General features: G+C 47.7%; 1 protein-coding gene across 2 annotated transcripts in view; it reads left to right on the forward strand.

Moving 5' to 3' along the window:
• Nsdhl (NAD(P) dependent steroid dehydrogenase-like) overlaps positions 1–16,861 on the forward strand; it is a 32,717-nt gene extending 15,856 nt beyond the window's left edge. The window contains exons 4-8 of one of the 2 annotated variants that reach the window (XM_004668910.3): positions 6,118–6,264; positions 10,738–10,866; positions 12,769–12,911; positions 14,374–14,476; positions 15,632–16,861. In XM_004668910.3, coding sequence (XP_004668967.1) covers positions 6,118–6,264; positions 10,738–10,866; positions 12,769–12,911; positions 14,374–14,476; positions 15,632–15,964 — 855 coding nt within the window. In that variant the 3' untranslated portion in view covers positions 15,965–16,861. The remainder of the gene's footprint in view (positions 1–6,117; positions 6,265–10,737; positions 10,867–12,768; positions 12,912–14,373; positions 14,477–15,631) is intronic. The other variant, XM_045140610.1, reaches the window with a different exon arrangement.
• The last annotated feature ends 2,567 nt before the right edge of the window (positions 16,862–19,428 follow it).

Raw genomic sequence — 19,428 nt, forward strand, 5'->3', positions numbered from 1 at the left:
ACCAGATGGAGATATATGTTTGCCAACTGAAAGGCAAATGTGTTTCCATCATTAGTCATTCTAGATATCCGTATTATGATATATATTACGTAGCAACTTTTCAGAGGTGCCCCCCATCTTGTGGCGCCTTTGGGGGCTGACGAGTGTGTCAGTTACATCATTGTTCCTTGTAGATCATCTGGCTTTTCCACTTGTGGTACTACGATGTGCTTTTTCATTCTGTATAGCCTATAAATAAAATATCTAGTCTTTCATTATTTTCTCCCTGTCTCCTAGCCTGCCATGTGCCCCCCCCCCCCTTTGGTGAACCAGTGAGGTTATCGGGATTACTTACAGAATGGGACAAGGGGTTGCTTACAGGAGCATAGATGGATCGAGGCAGCTGCGTCGCATAGGCGATTCACGGAGGCTCTGTCTCTGGATCTCACTGCATAACTGATGTATAAATTCCCTTGCTGAAGTAACCACTCATGGGTAACCCTGTTTTGTTCGTTTGTTTGTTTTCTTCAAGATAGGGTTTCACTCTAGCCATACCTGACCTGGAATTCATCAAGCAGCTTCAGTGGCCTCGAACTCATGGCAGTCATCCTACCTCTGCCTCCTAAGTGCTGGCTACATGGACAATCTTACATCATCCTTACCCTCCAGATTATTTTGAAGCCAATCATTGGCATATTAGTTTATCTGTAAATATTTCAGTGTCAATAGCTCCTTAATGTCAGCCATCATTTGTGTACCCCAGAATGGTGTCATTGCTTTTCCAAATAAGGAGCCAAGCAGTCAAGACCAAGCATTTAAATTTACTTATTTATTTATTTGACAAAGAGGTGGAGGGGGAGAGAATGGGCATAGCAGGGCCTCTAGCTACTTCAAACCAACTCCAGATGCATGTGCCACCTTGTGCATGTGGCTTATGTGGGTCCTGGGGAATCGAACCTGGATCCTTTGGCTTTGAAGAAAAGTACCTTAGCCACTAAGCCATTCCTCCAGCCCAAGACTGAGTATTTAGTTGAAGAATTTCTTTTTAATTGCTAAGATCCCCTTCATCTTTTCTTTTTTGAAAAAAAAAAAATTTTTGTCCATTTTTTATTTATTTATTTGAGAGTGACAGACACAGAGCGAAAGACAGATAGAGGGAGAGAGAGAGACATTGGGCGCGCCAGGGCTTCCGGCCACTGCAAGTGAACTCCAGACGCGTGCACCCCCTTGTGCATCTGGCTAACATGGGACCTGGGGAATCAAGCCTCGAACCGGGGTCCTTAGGCTTCACAGGCAAGCACTTAACCGCTAAGCCATCTCTCCAGCCCTCATCTTTTCTTTTTGTTTGTTTCTTTTGTCGTTTTTTTGGTTTTTTTTGAGGTAGGGTCTCACTCTAGCCCAGGCTGACCAAGACTTCACTATATAGTCTCAGGTTGGCCTCAACTCACAGTAATCCTCCTACCTCTGTCTCCCAAGTGCTGGGATTAAAGGCTTGTGCCACCACATCGAGCTAAAACATGTAGCCCTGATCTTCCTGCTTCTGCCTCTGCCTCTTCAGCAATTTCTTACCAGCATGTGCCACCACAATTGACAGAATAATTTGATATTATATTTCTTCTTCTGTTTGTTTAGGGCTAGGGTGTTGCTTTATCCCAGGCTGACCTGGAATTTACTATGTAGTCTCAGGCTGGCCTCAAGCTCACGGTGATCCTCCTACCTTTGCCTCCCAAGTGCTGAGATTAAAGACATATGCCACCACACCCAACTCTTCTCTTTTTCTTGATTTCTTATTTTTTAAAAATATTTTACTTATTTATTTGACATAGAAAGAGGAAGAGAGTGAGAGAGAATGGGCATGCCAGGGCCTCCAGCCACTGCAAATGAACTCCAGATGCCTGTGCCCCCTTGTGCATCTGGCTAATGTGGGTCCTGGGGAATTGAACCTGGGTCCTTTGGCTTTGCAGGCAAATGCCTTAACTGCTAAGCCATCCCTCCAGCCTGATTTCTTATTTTTTTTAAAAAAAAGTATTTGTATTTGTTTATTTGAGAGAGACAGAGAAAGCAGACAGGACATGAGTGAGTGAGTATGGCGTGCCAGGGCCTCCCCACGCTGCAAATGAACTTGATACACATGGATGACTCTGTGCGTCATCTGACTTGTGAGTACTGGGAAATCTAACCTAGGCCATCAGGCTTTGCAAAAATGCCTTTAACCACTGAGCCAATCCCCCACCCCACCCCCTTTTTTGAGACAAGATCTTGTGTATCCCAGTTTGGCCTAGGACTCACAACAATCCTACCTCAGCTTCCTGAGTCCTGGAATTGAAGGGATGAGCCATTACTACATTTGGCTTCTTTAATTCTATTTCCATTGGAATGAAGACTTGATCTGAGTCTGGTTTCATTTTTGCTTTGGTACATCATAAGTCAATAGCTCTATGAGATATATATAGATATAGATGTGTGTGTGTGTGTGTGTGTGTGTGTGTGTGTGTGTCTGTGTCTGTGTTCGTCCACAGTTCCTAGTTCACAGCTCTTGCCCAAAGGCAGCCCATTGGCACTAGAATTTAGAATACATCTTTCTAAAGGTGGTTCCTATACTCCTGCCTTCACTCAGTGTCAGGAGGGGTCCTGCCCCATACCTAGGAGGAAAAAATGCTATGCAGAGTGGCCAAGAAGGATCTCACCAGACAGGCCTTGCTAGGTTTCTCTGCTTGGGGTGTTTCTGTCCAGTGACATTTCTATACACCTGTGTATGCTTCAGTCATGCTTATGTAATGAAACTGGAGGCTGGTTTACCCAGAGAAGGCATGGAGCACCATACCCTGTCCCTTCTTCTCTGCATCCTTTGAAAGACCTGTATAATAAATCAGGAAGTATGTTTCCCTGAGTGCAGAAGCCACTTGTGCAAATTCAATGAACCCAGTAGGGAGATGTGTGGGTGAAAGTCAGTGGTAGAGTGCATGCCTAACATGTGCAAGGTCCCAGGTTCCCTTTCCAGAACCATATACACATAAGGACGGTGGTTGTGGGAATCCCGATTAATAACTAGCTCATCAGATGCACAGGGAAAGCCACTTGGGGGTTGATGCCATACCAGTGGATAATGTCTGAACTGAATGGGATTAGAGGGCCCCAGTGGCCCCAGTGGCTGGCTTGGTAAGTGGGAAAGCCCACACCTCTGCTGTAAGAAGTGATCTAGAATAGGAGGTGCTGAGTTGGGCTTGGTCATTGGCTTTTCCTCATTGTCATCAAAACTCCAATAGTCATAAGCTTAAGTGCTTTTCCCAGGGCCAAAAGGCCTAACGAGCCAACTTGAAGTGCCCTCACTGGCCAAATTTGGGGCCATTTGAATATCAGAAATAATGGTAGTGGGTTATAATGTGTAAAAACGAATCTATGCAAATAAAATTGCTAGAAAAAAATATAGAAAAAGAAAGAGAAAAAAACAGCAGCAAAAATAATATGCGTCTGTAGATACTGGAAGAAAATTAGGGTGGCAGGGTCTACTCAGTAGAAGAATGCCAACTCATAGTGTAAAGGGCAAAGGGAAATGTCACCGTTTAGAGTTAGACCATGGAAGTACCACCCCACACATTGCTTAGTGGATACAAAGGGCGAAGGACCTTTGTGGATGGTCGGAATCTGGCAGCCATCGCCTTTCTCAAATGATGCAACTTGCATTCACCAGCAGTGCGCTGCAAGGATGCCCTGCACTCATGTGGAATTCTTGCCCGAATTATGAAGCAAAGGTAGAAGGGCATGGTTGTAGTCACCTTTAAGCCCAGCGCTTGGGAGGGTGAGGCAGGGGAATCAACCAGTCTGAGCTACAGTGTCAGTTCCAGGTCAGCCTGGGCTACAGTGAGACCCTGCCTCCAAAACCAAGGTAAGGGCTGGAAAGATTGCTCAGTAGTTAAGGCACTTGCCTGCAAAACCAAAGGGCCCAGGTTCAACTCCCCAGGATCTACATAAAGCCAGATGCACAAAGTGGTGCATGCAACCAGAGTTTGTTTGCAGCAGTAGGAGGCCCTGGCATGCTCGCTCGCTCGCTCTCTCTCTCTCTCTCTCTCTCTCTCTCTCTCTCTCTGTCTCTCTGTCTCTCCTTCCCTCCCTCCCTCTCTCTGTTTCTTTCTCTCTGTCCCTTCAAATAAGTAAAAAAAAAAAAAATAGATTTAAAACACAAGGTAAAAGTTGGGATTGTTCCTAATTAAAGAAACAGAAGGAATAAGTATATGTGACCCACGATTCCATCCTAGGCCCCCAAATATATTAAAAAATGGCTATAAAAAATATCATCAGGACAGTACAGAAGATTGATTAAAAAGGAATTGTTGATTAAACGTATCCAATCTGCTGGAATGTGCCTAGTATTCAGTATTTTGTGGTTATTCTTGGTATCTCTGTACTTAGGAGGTCTGCATCTAACTCTCCAGTAGCTTCCAGTGTGGTCGGGTGTGGTGGTGCATGCCTTTAATCCCAGCACTCTGGAGGCTGGAGTAGGAGGATAGCTGTGAGTTTGAGACCCACATAATGAATTCCAAGTCAGCTTGGTCTAGAACAAGACCCTACCTCGCAAAACCAAAAAAAAAAAAAAAAAAAAAAAAAAAGTTTCAAAGTGTCAGTCATTTCTGTGTGTGATGACAGAGGGAACTGGCAAAATATCAGTTGGTGAATCTAGACACATAATTCATCTTGTAAAATGCATTACTTCATCAGGATTAAGCATGATGGGGGCTGGAGAGATGGCTTAATGGTTAAGAGCTTGCCTGTGAAGTCTAAGGACACCAGTTCGAGGCTCAATTCCCCAGGACCCATGTTAGCCAGATGCAAAAGGGGTTGCACGTATCTGGAGTTCGTTTGCAGTGGCTGGAGGCCCTGGCACACCCATTCTCTCTCTCTCTGTCTCTCTCTCTGCCTCTTTCTCTCTCCGTCTGCCTGTCACTCTCAAATAAATAAAAATAAACAAAAAATTTTTTGAAAAAAGATTAAGCATGATTGCTACATACTATCATTCCCTGGTCATTTATCCCCTCAGATCTTTTTGTATTGTACTCTTATTATTTTTCTTACTGCTCTGACAAAATACTCGACAAAAGCAACTTAACAAAGGAAAGGTTTGTTTTGGTCTGCAGTTTGAGGTTCTATTCGATCACTGGGTAAGACATGCGGGTAGGATTTTGAGGTAGCAGGTCACACTCAGTTCACAGTGAGGAAGCAGAAAGCGATTGAAAGCTGCTCGGCTTACTCTCATTCTCCAGTGCATGAAATGGCGCCACCCACAGTTGGCATCTACCCACATCAATTAACCTAATCAAGATAATCCCTCACAGGCATGCCCAAGGATTTGTCTTCTCTATGATTCTAGATCCTGTCAAGTTCACAGCAGATTAACCTTCATAACCTTACGCAGGTTAAATGGTTGATTCTCTCATTTTACCTGCCACCTTCACTAATAATTCTTAGTGACGACGAAACGGTCTTCTCTTTGGCCAATGGGAGTCTTTGTGCTTCCTCTTAAGTCATTTGACAACATTCCCAGGGGGGCTGGTGAACTTCTGTACTTTCTGCTATGATATGACAATGTCTCCCTGGTTCATCTCAAGTACCTCCTGTCCCAGATCAGCTGCCATCTGTGTCTCAAGAGGTTCTTTCTAAGGGTAGATTAAACATTCCCTGCTTTAAAATCCCTTTTGGGTTGCTCTATTTTGTGGTTTCACAGGAAGGAGTACATCTACGTATTGGCGGTTTGGAGGATCTTTAATGATGTGAATCATTTTTCATATGACTTAGCATTTATTACCCATGAACTCACCTTCTCCAGGTAGATATTTTATTCCCCCAAGGTTCCCAGAACATTCATAGACATATGGCCTCTTTCTGGATCCCTTGGGATTCTTTCCCATGCCCTCTACTCCTTTGTGCTAGGGACTAGTTAATGGGGAGGGCTCAATTAAAGGACAATGTTGGTTTTATCCCATGTACTTCTGTATAGTTTGAATCTCTTACAAGTGTGGTTCAGTGTTGATTGTATAATTATAAAAAGACAAAGGCCCCACAGGCCAGACCAGAGAGAAAGTGAGAAGACTGCTGCGTTGCCCGGAGCCAGAATGATCCTTTTGTCCCTGTGTGCTTTTGCAGGACCTGTACCCAGCTCTGAAAGGCGTAAGCACAGTTTTCCACTGTGCATCACCCCCGCCATCCAGTAACAACAAGGAGCTCTTTTATAGAGTGAATTTCATTGGCACCAAAAATGTCATTGAGACCTGCAAAGAAGCTGGGGTTCAGGTAAGGGGAAGGCTGCAGTACATATTGTCAAGAACATGTAGTGACCTTTTCTTGGGGTGGGGGGGGCTAAGGCTCTTGTTTCTGTCTTTCTGGGCTTATCCAAGTTGCTTCTTAAATGTGAAAATATTAGAAATTAAGCCCTGGGTGTCACTGGGTCTCATGAAACGCTGCTTGCAAAGGCCAGCTGAGGTTGCCATACTTGAATTTCACATAGATAGGCCACCTGAGCAACCCACAGCCTAGGACCTCTTTATCTTTGATTAAGGAAGTACAAAACCCAGACATTGCTTATATTTTCTGTTATGACATAATATACATAACATTTTATGTATGCTTTTCAACCTTATTTTATTTTATTGTATTTATTTTTCGAGGTAGGGTCTCACTCTGGCTCAGGCTGACCTGGAATTCACTATGGAGTCTCAGGGTGGCCTCGAACTCACAGCGATCCTCCTACCTCTGCCTCCTGAGTGCTGGGAGTAAAGGCGTGCACCACCACGCCCGGCCTCCTTTCAACTGTTTTTTAGGTATGAATTTAGTGGCATTAAGTATATCCACTTTGTTTTACAGCCATCACTCGCATCCATCCCCAGAAGCTTTTCTTCTTCCCTGACAGAAAGTTTGCATGGCAGTTCCCATTCCTCTGCTCCTCCCCAGCTCTTGGCAACCACCATTCTACTGTCTGTCTGTCCCTGTGAGTCTGATTACTTTAGAGACCTCATATGAGTAGACGCATGTGGTTTTTCTCCTTTTATGAGTGGCTCATGACACTTGACTGTGTCTACAAGATTTGTCCACAGTGTCGCCTGCCAGCATCTTCTCCCCCTTCCAGGCGAATACTCTCATTTGATAGGCGGAGCACATTGGATTTATTCAGCCGTCCACCCGTGGACACTTGTAATGCTTTCACCTCTGGGCTGCTCTTAGTCACACTGCTGTACGAATACCTTTCTCAGTCTCTGCTTTCAATTCTTTTGGGTCTATATCCAGAAGTGGGATTCCTGGATCATAAGGTCATTCTGTGCCGAACCTTTGGAGGATCATTACATTCCAGAGCTAGTTTTACCGGAGAAGAAAAAGAACCTGCATTTGCTTGTAGCTGGTAAAAGCCCATCAGGCCTGAGAGGGTATAAACTTTATGTGGTAGATTTCTGTCCTTGCTAGAAATCCTGGTTCCTAGCATGGCCTTGATAGGAACCCCAGCCTCAGCATGCAGCAGCTCCCTCACAGTGATACATGCCACAGGGGCTCCATGGCTGGGAGAAACGTATGCAGAAAGAAAGCAGAGGGGCTCCTCTGCCAGCCGTCTACCTGGGTGCTCTCAGCAAGTCCCCAGGATCATCAGCTGGCCCAGCAAGACCAGGCGGCACAGGAACTTGGTCTCGTGGGCTCCTGTCAGTTGCTACCCAAGGGCAGAAGGGTTTGTTTCAGAAAGGATATAGCCCATCATGCAGGGAAGCTGTGACCGTGGGAGTGTGGGGCGGTTTATCACGCTCCATCCAGAGAGAGAGGTGCATGCTGGTGCTCCACGGTCGTCTTCCTTGTTTCCCATATGGTTCAGCCTAAGGAATGATGCCACAAACATCCGGGGGGGGTGTCTTTCCTCCTCAGTTAAACCTCTCCAAAGATGCCATCATAGACATGCCCAGAGGTGTGTCTCTGAAGAGGTCCTAAATCCCTTCCAATTGAAAAGGAAGATCAACCATCACACCCCCAACTCTCTCTGCACTTGATGTGACACATTGACCTGCTGCAGTTGTCGCCTGTACTTCTCATTAGGTAGCCAGGGGCGAAGTGAAGTCTGCCAGTCAACAGGACAAGCGAGGTTCGAAGCACACCCTCTGACACGCCACTCCAGCATGCTTGAGTAGCTGGAGCTCTACAGAGCCCACTGCTGCTGGTAGTTCAATGGATGGGAGCAGCCTACCGAAACAGGGTCAAGAAAAGACATTCATCATGCCTCTCAGAACCCATGCTACTGGCAGAGTGAAGCTCTGTTTGCCTTTGCCCAGTGCCCTTGATCCCCTTTTAAACCTGAGCCTAACACCCTTTAGGAATACACACTTATCCTTTCTATGGGCTCCATGTACAGCAGTGTGAGGTGCTGGCTTGCATGCTCTAAACTTTAGAGATGGTGGCACATTGAACATGTACTCCTGAAACTTATTTTGTTTTGCTAGCGTTTTGCTTTTTTAATATAATTTATTTATTAGCGAGAGAATGGGCGCGCCAGGGCCTCCAGCCACTGCAAACGAACTCCAGATGCATGTGCCACCTTGTGCATCTGCCTTACATGGGTCGTGGAGAGTCGAACCGGGATCCTTTGGCTTTGCAAGCAAACACCTTAACCACTAAGTCATCTCTCCAGCCCTGGTGTTCTTTTTTTAAGCTTTATCCATCTTGATCTGTGTAGCTCTTGTTCACGCTCTGAGGGGATAGAATAGCTTAATGAGTAAGGGTACCGGAAATGGATTTGAGGAACATTTTCCAACACCAACAGTAAAGATTCCTTTATTCATTTCATTTCAGAGATTAAAATATTACTTCCAACATTATAAGTCTAATTGACCCGGAATCTGTGATTCTATACAGTGAGATCAAGCTGGCTTCCTCCCCCACCCACACCTCGTATAGTTAGACAGCTCAACACTGAGTGAATAATCCAGGCTTTCTGCACTTGCAAAGTACGGCCTGCAGCCCTGTCCTGCTGCCTGGGCCTGTTCCTGGGCTCTCCGCCGATGCCCTGGTCCTTGCGTGCTCACCTGGGGCACACACCCTTAGCACTCACCACGGTATCTGGTGGGCCATACCTACCCGTCAGCCAACTTTTTCAAAGGTTACATGGTTACATGAGCCTTCCGTTTTTCCCCATCCATTGTAGAATTGGCTTGTTAAGTTCCTTGATGAAGCCTTCTGGGATGGCTACTGGGTTTGCACTGAGGTTCTCTGGGTAATTTTAGGGAGAACTGGTGTCTTTACAATTCTGAGTTTCTTTTCTAGAAATATGAGCTAGGTTACTGTCTCTATGACTATCTGTCTCTCCAGCTCTTTCTCTTAACTCTTTCTATAACTATTTCTGTTTTAGTTACCTTCTTGTTGGGATAAACCATTCTGCCAAAAGCAGCTGATGGGAGGAAATTTTTTTTTTTTTAATTTTGGCTTGCAGTCTCAAGGGAAATCTTCATGATGACAGGGGCAATCCTGGCATGAGCAGAGGCTGGACATCACCTCTTGGCCAACATCAGATGGACAAGAGAAGTGGGGAGTGAGCCCAATGCTAGCAAAGGGGAGCTGGCTATAGTATTCCCAAGCCTGCCCCAACAACACACCTCCTTCCACAAGGCTCCCCCTCCCAAATTACCATCCGCTGAGAGCAAACCTTCAAAACATGAGTTCAACCACCACACTCTCCCTATCTCTCCCTCTCTCTTTCTCTCCCTCTCTCGCTCGCTCGCTCGCTCTCCATTTCTATAGCTGTTTTTCTCTGTCTTTCTAGCCCTCTTTCTCTAATTCTTTCTCTCCAGCTCGCTTGCTGTCTCTCTCTCTCTCTCTCTACCCTTCTTTAATGCCATTCAGTAGGGTTTGTGTGTGCTTCACAAAGGTTTTGGACATTTCTTGTGTATTCACTAATTTTTATATCACATTTTCAATTACTTCTGAAGGCTCACATTTTAATACTGATTTTGAATTCAGCCACTTTGCTGTATCTAATATTTTCTATAGGCTTGCCTACATTTTCTGTGCAAGCATGTTGATCCTGTCATGTAGAAATGAGAACACTTTGGTTTCTTTTCAAATAAGTAGATGTTTAACTTAGCCTACCACTGTGACTAGGACTTATACAGTGATGTTGACTGACAGCAGTCGAGATCTGACTGAGCTAATAGTGCCCAGGTCAGCTGAACTCCTAACCTGCACTGGAAGCTGGGAACTTTCAGTAGAGCATCTTCCTTTAGAATATGGCTCCTCTTTTCTCTTTTTGTTGGTAGTGCTGCTGCAACCAAGCCACGGCGTTACTCGTGGTGGCCACTAGTAGAAAAGCCTGACTTCAGTTAGGCACGTGTGTGTGTTCACGTGGCAAGGTGGATATCAGAATAGCCAGTGGAATTTTATAAGCAGGCACCTCCTAAGAAGTTTGTGGGCCATCTTTCCCCCATGGAGCCTCTCTCCCATAAGAATAATGGGAGTCTGTTCTCTCGCTCTGGCATGATAGGCTGGGGAAAACTCTAACAAACACGAGATCTGTTGTTTGCAATTGCAGTACCATAATGTGTCTAGAGTCCCCATGGCTACTAAAGTGCTGTTCCTTAGGTTACCGTAGAGGGTTTGAAAGGCAAAGGCATTGTGGCAAATGAGTAACTGACTTGGGCAGTGCCTCGTGGGACAAGGTGCCATTTCATTCTCATTCAGACAATGCTGTCAGAAAAACAGTAATTCCTGACTTGTATTTTCCTTGTCATCTTCCTCTGCCAGAAGCTCATTTTAACCAGTAGTGCCAGTGTCATCTTTGAGGGCATCGACATCAAAAATGGAACCGAAGACCTGCCGTATGCCATGAAACCCATTGACTACTACACAGAGACCAAGATCTTGCAGGAGAGAGTACGTGCCTTTGAGCCAATTGAGCAGACACCTGCAGGGTTTATGCCCACAAGAGAAATGTTTGGGACATGAATAGTTAGGGTGCTGAAGCCTAATATGCATGAAGTTAAATTTTAAAATAAGAACAGAATAGTTTAATAGGGCTGGACATGGCTCTGAATATTTCTCTGGGAACTGCCTTCTTTAAACTCCAGAATATTCCTATATGATACGTGCTGTTCCCATCGCCAGATTGCAGGTGAGGACACTGATTCAGAGGGATCCAGAACCTTCTGCAGGGGGCACCTTATTTCTGTGACTGGATTGAACAGCAGTGTAGGTTGAGTAATGGCCACTGAGCATTGAGGCCTTTCTGAGGACTCTGACAGTTGCTAGCTCCGTGTGAGCTGTTTCCATCAGCCTCAGGCTGTCCTGAAGAGCAGCCTGTCAGGGACCCTGGGCCTTAGACACTGTCCCGGGCAGCTGTGGACTTACCACTGTCTGCGGAAATTCTAATGCATTTGTAACACATTTCACCCACTGAGACTTGCTCTCAGTAAGTGCTTGCTTGAACTGCCAAGTGTCCTCCTGGGACTGACAGCCAGCTGCTGTCCAGCTGTTTGCTATCACTTCCTTCTCAAAAAGTCCCAGCAGAACAAGTCTCAGGGAGACACAGTGGCTTCCCCTCCCCCCAAGATAAAGGCCTAGCCTTTTGCAAGCTGAAGTCTTGTGTCCAGGCTGTGTCCTCCTGCCCTGTGGACCTCCCACCTGTTGGGACTGGGCTCCAGGGAGAGTAAACACTCACAGGCCTCAAACAGTGTTCGTCACCCAGCACTTCTTGGTAACTTACCCAGAGTCTCATTTTTGCCAAGATCAGTACTGTGGTGGGCTTTAAGCCAGATGCGGAAGTAGGCTCTGGGAACCATTCAAATGTCATCCTTTCTAGTAACAGGTGAACCACTTTTTTGTGGTACATGCCGTACTGGAAGCCGTGTGTCCCAGCGTTCCATACAGCCCCGCAGAAGCTGTCTTTGTCTTCCTGCAGTGGGGACAGAAAGAACAGCGACTTCTTTTTTTAAAATTTTTTTGTTCAGTTTTTATTTATTTGAGAGTGACAGGCACAGGGAGAAAGACAAATAGAGGGAGAGAGAGAGGATGGGCGCGCCAGGGCTTCCAGCCACTGCAAACGAACTCCAGACGCGTGCGCCCCCTTGTGCATCTGGCTAACATGGGACCTAGGGAACCGAGCCTCGAACCAGGGTCCTTAGGCTTCACAAGCAAGCGCTTAACCACTAAGCCATCTCTCCAGCCCAAGAACAGTGACTTCTTATTGAGCACTTGGAGCTCTTGTTCCTTGCTCCCTCACTGCCATGGACTTTATACCCTTCACTTTCTCCGACCCTTCTTCAGAACCTGCTTGTGTTCATCTGAGTTCTTTACTGGAAGGGAATAAATTCACCAGTGACCCAACAGTATGGGTCTGGGGGACACGTACCACAACCACATGTCACTGAAGTCAGGTGTCCTTTTGGTGGTGGCAGCCACAGTGGAGGCTTATGGCTACCTCAAGAACTGGAACTCTCAGATATTTTCTGTGAACTGTTGTCATGGCACAGCTGGCTACAGTGGCACATCTTAGCCATTAACCTGAAGTGAGCCTTTCTAGTTCGTCTTACCAGGTTTTAGCCAGCTGTCTGCTGCATTGTGAGCCTTTGGAGGGCGGGCTAGGGAGGTGGCCTACAATGACATCAGTGGCGTCGTGTACCTTCTGATCCCAAGGTACACAACTGCCCAGTGGCCTTGTACACACACCAAGTGTGTCATCTGTCTGTCTCCTATGGAAAGTACTACACAGGCAGTAAGGTGCCATCTTGTCTCAGGCCAACTCTTTCCAGTGGATGTTCTTTCCCTGCTCTCTTTCAGGTAGTACTGGATGCCAACGACCCTGAGAAAAATTTCTTAACCACCGCTATCCGTCCCCATGGCATTTTTGGCCCAAGAGACCCCCAGTTGGTCCCCATCCTCATTGAGGCAGCTAAGAAGGGCAAGATGAAGTTCATGATTGGGTAAGACAGCCCTCATTGCTCCTCTCCACTCCCTGTTGACCTGTACAGACACATGCAGAAAGCACTTTGCCAGTAGCCAAGCAGCTCTGTGTGACCACTTAAGTCTGTTCAGGTAGCTTTTATGAAAGATGTAGGTGACTTCACAAACAGGACAAACGTGGTGCTCACAGTGCTGGAGGCTAGGAAGTCCAAGATAAGGCATCAGCAAATGCAGTATTTGCCAAGGGCCTGTTCCTCATAGATTGTGCCTGCTGTGTATCCTTACGAGACCCAAGGGATAAACAGGCTCCCTTAAGTCCCTCAAGCCTCTTTTATAAGGTTCCCATTTGTGAGAACAGAGCGCTCTTATGGCCTCCCACATACCTCCTCCTCCTGCCTCCCGAAGACCCACAGTCACATTGGAGATTATGTTCTGACATACAACCCTGCAGACCAGCTGTGACTCTCTGTTGTCCCCTGGGTTCATTTTCTGGGACTGCCCTAGCAAATGGCCACAAGCAGTGCTTCAAACAACAGAAAGCAATTCTTTCATAGTTCTGGGGGCCAGCAGTCCAAAATCCAGATGTTGGCAGGGCTGACTCCTGTCAACTGTGAGGGAGAGTCTGCTCCAGGCCTCCCTCCCAGTATCTAGTGATTACCAGCAATCCTTAGTGTTCCCTGATTGTTGATGCATCACCTCTGCCTTACTTTGCACATGGCTCTCACCACTGGTTCATGTGTCCAAGTGTTCCTCTGCATGTGAAGACATCCGTCTGGGCTCAAAGCATCTACTCCAGTAGGTTTGACCTTGGGCCATTTCATCTGCACATAAGGTCCCATCCACAATTCCCAGAGGGGCATGAGTTTGGAAGGACACTATTCAATTCTCTTTATCCTCTCAAGTACACTAAGAAAATATTTCTGTCCCTGTGTGGAAGTTAAGGAAACTGCCTTGACTTCATCTAGAAGGCATTGGTGTGTTAAAAAGGCAGAGGCAGACAACAGGTATGGCTGTTACCCAAACACACCTCTCTTCTCCACTTCTTTTTCTCTTTCCCTCTCCCTTTCTCACCCCGCTTTATCCCTGTGTCTTGCCCCTCTGCCTGTGAAGCCTCACTGCTGCCCTGACTTAGCACATTGAAGGATTACAAAGACACTGGTAGGAAACCAGAAGAGCAGAGCCAGGCATCGTCCCAACATATCCTGGGAAAGTGGTGAAGAGCCACAGCCCAAATCAGAGCTCTGGGTACCAGGGCACTAAGCTCTCACCTTCCATAGCTGGCCCTCAAGTAGTGCGTTGGTGACGGGCCCCAGGAGGCAGCCACGTTTCTTACCTGCTGCACTTGTCCCGGTGTGCGGGGCAAGCGCTGTCAGCAGACAGTGATGCTGCTGGTACAGGTGTCTCACATACCTCCGTGCAGGAGGGGCCTGTAGCCCAGCGCTCCCAGCACACCTGCCCTATTAATCCCTGGTGCACCTGCAGAAATGGGGAGAATCTGGTGGACTTCACCTTCGTGGAGAATGTGGTGCACGGACACATCCTGGCTGCCGAACACCTCTCCCAGGATGCGACCCTAGGTGGGAAGGTAAGGGACCTTTTTTACCCGTACCTTAGGACCCTCTTGGGGAGGGGCTCTGTATCATGCCACAATCACATTGCTTGGGGTGGCATTATCCAGGAGCCAATGAACTAGGGCTGAGTGGAGACTTGGGGCTGTGGTCTCTAGAGCCGGAGCTGGCGGCCACCTGTAGCCTGCCTGTCCCAGGCCAGGTCCCACGTGCCCCAAGCAGGTGCCCGCTGCTCACATTGCTCCTGCTGCTGCCTCGGGTCTTCATGCCCCCCCTTGTCCACACACATCCACATCACTCAGGCCTGACACCCCTCCAGCTGGTGTACCTGGATTCACTGGCATTTGGCACCCAGTAGGCAGAGCAGAGTTGAGAGGGCCTGCTCGGTCCTCCTCGCGTTGCCGCCCTCTCCCGGGGCTCCCATCTTCCCTGTTTCTCACCCCGAGCCTGGTGAGCTCTGCTCATTGCCAGCCCTCTTTCCTTCCCCTGGCCCTTGGCCACTTCCCGCTCATAACTTTACGAAGCAGGTGGTGGAGGCTTTCGGTTTCAAGCAAAGACCATGTTTGAGAGATGCGATATGACCCATTAGTTAAATCCAGAGGTAAGAGTATGGTTTTGTATCATGGACAATAACGAAATTACCAAATGTGCCTTCCCGAGTGCAATCGAAAACCTTTCTCCAAATCCTGACTGATAGGCAAAACATGCATTGCCTTCACTCTCCTTTCCTTTCCACCCCTGAACACTGGCTGTTTGCAGAGTCAGAGACAGATCGTGTGACACACCCCCAGCAGGGCATGCGAGGAGACCTACTGGCACACGCCTCGCAGTGGAGCTGCCCTGCAAAGGAGTTGGTGCATGCAAGCTGGCAGGCACAGAAAGGCTTCTGTTTTCCCACAATAAGAGTGGGAAATGCTGGGTGTGGTGGCACACGCCCTTAATCCCAGCACTCTCGGGAGGCAGAGGTAGGAGGATTACTGTGAGTTCAAGGCCACCCTGAGATTATGTAGTGAATTTCAGGTCAGCCTGGGCTAAAGTGAGACCCTACCTCAAACAAACAAACAAAAAGAGTTGTGGGAAGAGCCAGCAGCTCTAACATCTTCAGAGTCCAGGTGTGGCTTGCTCCCCCCTAAAGCTGGGGAGGAGTTTCTAACTCCCTGTTTCCTCTCCAGGCATTTCACATCACCAACGATGAGCCGATCCCCTTCTGGGCATTCCTGTCCCGCATCCTGACGGGCCTCAATTATGACGCCCCCAAGTACCACATCCCCTACTGGGTGGCCTACTACCTGGCTCTCCTGCTGTCCTTGCTTGTGATGGTGATCAGTCCTGTCATCCACATTCAGCCCACCTTCACACCCATGCGGGTCGCACTGGCTGGCACATTCCACTACTACAGCTGTGAGAGAGCCAAAAAGGCCATGGGGTACCGGCCGCTGGTCACCATGGATGATGCCGTGGAAAGGACTGTGCAGAGTTTTCACCACCTGCGGAAGGTCAAGTGAGGCACCCTGCCGATGAGTGCCTGCACCTCCGTCCTCCGCGTGCTGCTGAGTGAATAGCCTGCAAGTGAGTTTCTTCTGAGCTGTGACTCGTGCTTGTTGGATGAAAGCATACTGGGGGCTCCTTCTATGACGGCGAAAGTGACAAGAACAGCATACATTTCTCTTATCAGACCGTTGCATTTCTTAAAGCAAGCAGATTCATATTCTTCTGTTGTGATCTCAGAAAAGGTACCTCTTTCCCCCTCTCTCTCCTTCATTATCACAAAGACTACCCAGAAATCACCCAAATCATTTCAGTGTCGGGAAGCTGTAGGAACGAAGCAACCCATTGTCTCATGGCTTTCATTTCCTTGCTGACCAATAGTACAGTGAAAGCCCCAAGACTGCTCAAGAAGCCGCAGACACACAGTGAGACTTCAAGTGTGCATTGCATATTAGCACGGTTTTGTATAGAACAGAAGTGTGAATAACCCCTCAGTTCCTACTGCTTCCTGACCTCTGTGCATGCTTCCAAGTCTGTCCGGGCTTCTGCAGTGCCTGCTGGCATTGCCTTTTCCATAAAACGTTCCCTTTTACCAGCAGAGTCTGATGGTGGTTGTTGCTGCCCAGTTGTGTGCCGTTCGCTGTTCCGCTCCGCCTTGAGCAGCTGCCTTCTTCTCTGTGGCGGTTGGGTAGAAATTTGATGGGGTGATGCGGCTCACCTCATAGAAGCCTTCCGGCCAACTTGCTAAGAGCACAGCACAGATAGCAGTCCAGCCTTTTTGGTTTTATGGGGACATTCTCTCCCCAAACCTGGACTCTTCTCAGACTAATTGAAATGTAATCCTAAAGAATTCCATTCTCTTCTTTGTCCATGGGCAGGAATGGAGAAAAATAAACTGAAGATGTACAAGCCAAGCAGTTTGTATTACTGGGTTACTTACTAGTGCCAACTCAGCTGATGGGGTACTGGGACATAAGTGTGAATGACACCATCTTTGCCCCCAAGGCTCTGACAGTAATGGAATTAAGTTCAGAACACGAATTGTTAGCACTCACTTAAGACCAATGGTGTAAGTTCAGAGGGAGGGGATATGGCTTCTGCAGAACAGATGATCCGTTGAGTTGGACCTTGAAGGATGGAGAAATGGCCAATAGGAGCAGTCCCTCTGTGTGATGGTTTATCTCAGGCTGTCAGCTTGACAGGATTTAGACTGACTGGAACAACTCTGTAGGCATATCTGCAAGAAATTTTCTAGATGAGGTTAGCTGAGGAGCTGGATGGCACCATTCCATGGGTTGGAGTTCCAGATTAAATAAAAGGGGGAAAACTGGCTGGGCAGCAGCACTCGTCACTTTCTCTTCCTTGCTGTGGACTGACTGTGACCAGCTCTTGTCACCATGCCTTCCCCACCATGATGGACTACAACCTCCAAAGGTAAGACCAAAAAACTCCTCCCTTTAACTGACTCTCAGCTATTTTGTCTGGGACCCCCAGTGAGTATTTCAGAATGAAGAATTGGTCCCACAGTTAACAGCAGCCTGTTGTGTTTCCTGGCAGGCCATGAGGAGCCGTGGGAGACCAGTTGGGCTGAAGAGGGAACAAGAGGTTGAGCTTTTCCTGTAGGTAGGCGGGCAACCTGTGATAGTTCACACACTCACAGAGCAAGGAGCAAGACCATCCTTCTCACCATCCTATGTAGAGCCTGGGAGACCAGAGAGCAGTATCAAGGGCCCTGGTAATGGCCTATCAGTGGGTAGAAATGAGGGCATATGGGCTAGAGAGATGGCTTAGAGGTTAAGGCACTTGCCTGCAAAGCCTAAGGACCCACGTTTGATTCTCCAGGTTCCATGGTAGCCAGATGCACATTGTGGCACATGCATCTGGAATTTGTTTGCAGTGACTAGAGGCCCTGGTGCGCCCACTCTCCCCCTCTCCCTGGTCCCTCTGTCTCTAATAAATAAATAAAACAAGAAATGGGAGCATTTAAAATCAAAGCACTCAGAAGAGCATCAGAAAATCAACAGAAGCCGGGTGTGGTGGCACCCACGTTTAATCCCAGCACTTGGGAGGCAGAGGTAGGAGGATCACCATGAGATCAAGGCCACCCTGAGACTACATAGTAAATTCCAGGTCAGCCTGAGCTAGAGTGAGACCCTACCTTCAAAACAAAAGAAAAACCTATCAGCTATCAGGTTCCGAGATGTCCCAGATCAAAATTAATTGTCTAATCAGTTTCTGTCTTCTATATAAGATGTCTGTCACTGTGACAAATACCTGATATAACAGAAAAGGAATTATTTAGGGGTGGGGAGATGGCTCAATGGGTAAATTACTTGCCATGCAAGCATGAGGACCAGAGTTCAAATCTATCCCCAGAACCCACGTTAAAAAAAAAAAGTGGGCTAGAGAGATGGCTTAGCCGTTAGTGCACTTGCCTGCAAAGCCAAAGGACAGGACCCAGGTTCAATTCCCCAGGACTCACATAAGCCAGATGCACAAGGGGCCACATGTGTCTGGTGTTCCTTTGTAGCAGCTAAAGGCCCTGGAATGCCCATTCTCTCTCTCTCTCAAATAAATAAATATAAAGTGTCTAATCTCAGCACTCCAACAGAGGTGAGAGACTGCAACAGGAGAGTCCTGGAAATTTGCGGGCCAGCTAACCTAGAGTATGTGACAGTGAACAAGCGAGGTGCAAGGTGAGGACTGGCCACATGTGCACCTTGGCACATACACACACTCACACACGAAGAGTCACAAAGACTTGTTCTAGGTCGGTTGGCTCCATTGCTTTGGGGAGCATATTGTAGAAGAGAGCTACTCACCTCATGGTAGCCAGAAGGCAAAAGAAAGGAAGGGACTATGATCCCAGTATACCCTCCCAGGACACACTGCAATGACCTAACTTCCCCCACTAGGCCCTACATCTTCAAGGCTCCCCTGGCCATCATGGGGTGGAGTCCAAGCCTTCAGCACATAGGCTGTAAGGAACATTGAAGATCCAGACGGTGTCACTTCCTCATTTCATTCACTCACTCAGTCCACACATGCGGGTGCCACCCTGAGCTTCGCCAGTGACTACCTTAGCCACAGCGAGAGAACATTCTGGCGGAGCCACATGGATTAGTACATAATTGGAAACGGGGACTTGCAAGTGAATCTGGTGCGGACAGTCCTGGAAGTAGTGCCCGCTCAGATCTGAAAGACGAGGCAGATTAGGAAGAGCCTCCCAGCTGGCAGGGTAGATGCCCTTTGCCTGGGGACTGTCACGGCCACTCTGCCCCTGTGATCCTCAGTCAGGCCCACTCACACCCATTTGGAGGAAGCGTAGCTGCCAGGAAACTTCAACCTCGGGCCCCACCCTAGACCTGCTGAACTGAGACTCTGAGGGCGGGCCTGGCACGATGTCTACAAACCTTGTGGATGGTGCCAGGCCACCCCCAGGTCACTGAGTCCAACTACTGCTCCTGACCTCAGCCACTGC

Source organism: Jaculus jaculus, chromosome X, assembly GCF_020740685.1.
Source record: "Jaculus jaculus isolate mJacJac1 chromosome X, mJacJac1.mat.Y.cur, whole genome shotgun sequence".
Classification (NCBI taxonomy): domain Eukaryota; kingdom Metazoa; phylum Chordata; class Mammalia; order Rodentia; family Dipodidae; genus Jaculus; species Jaculus jaculus.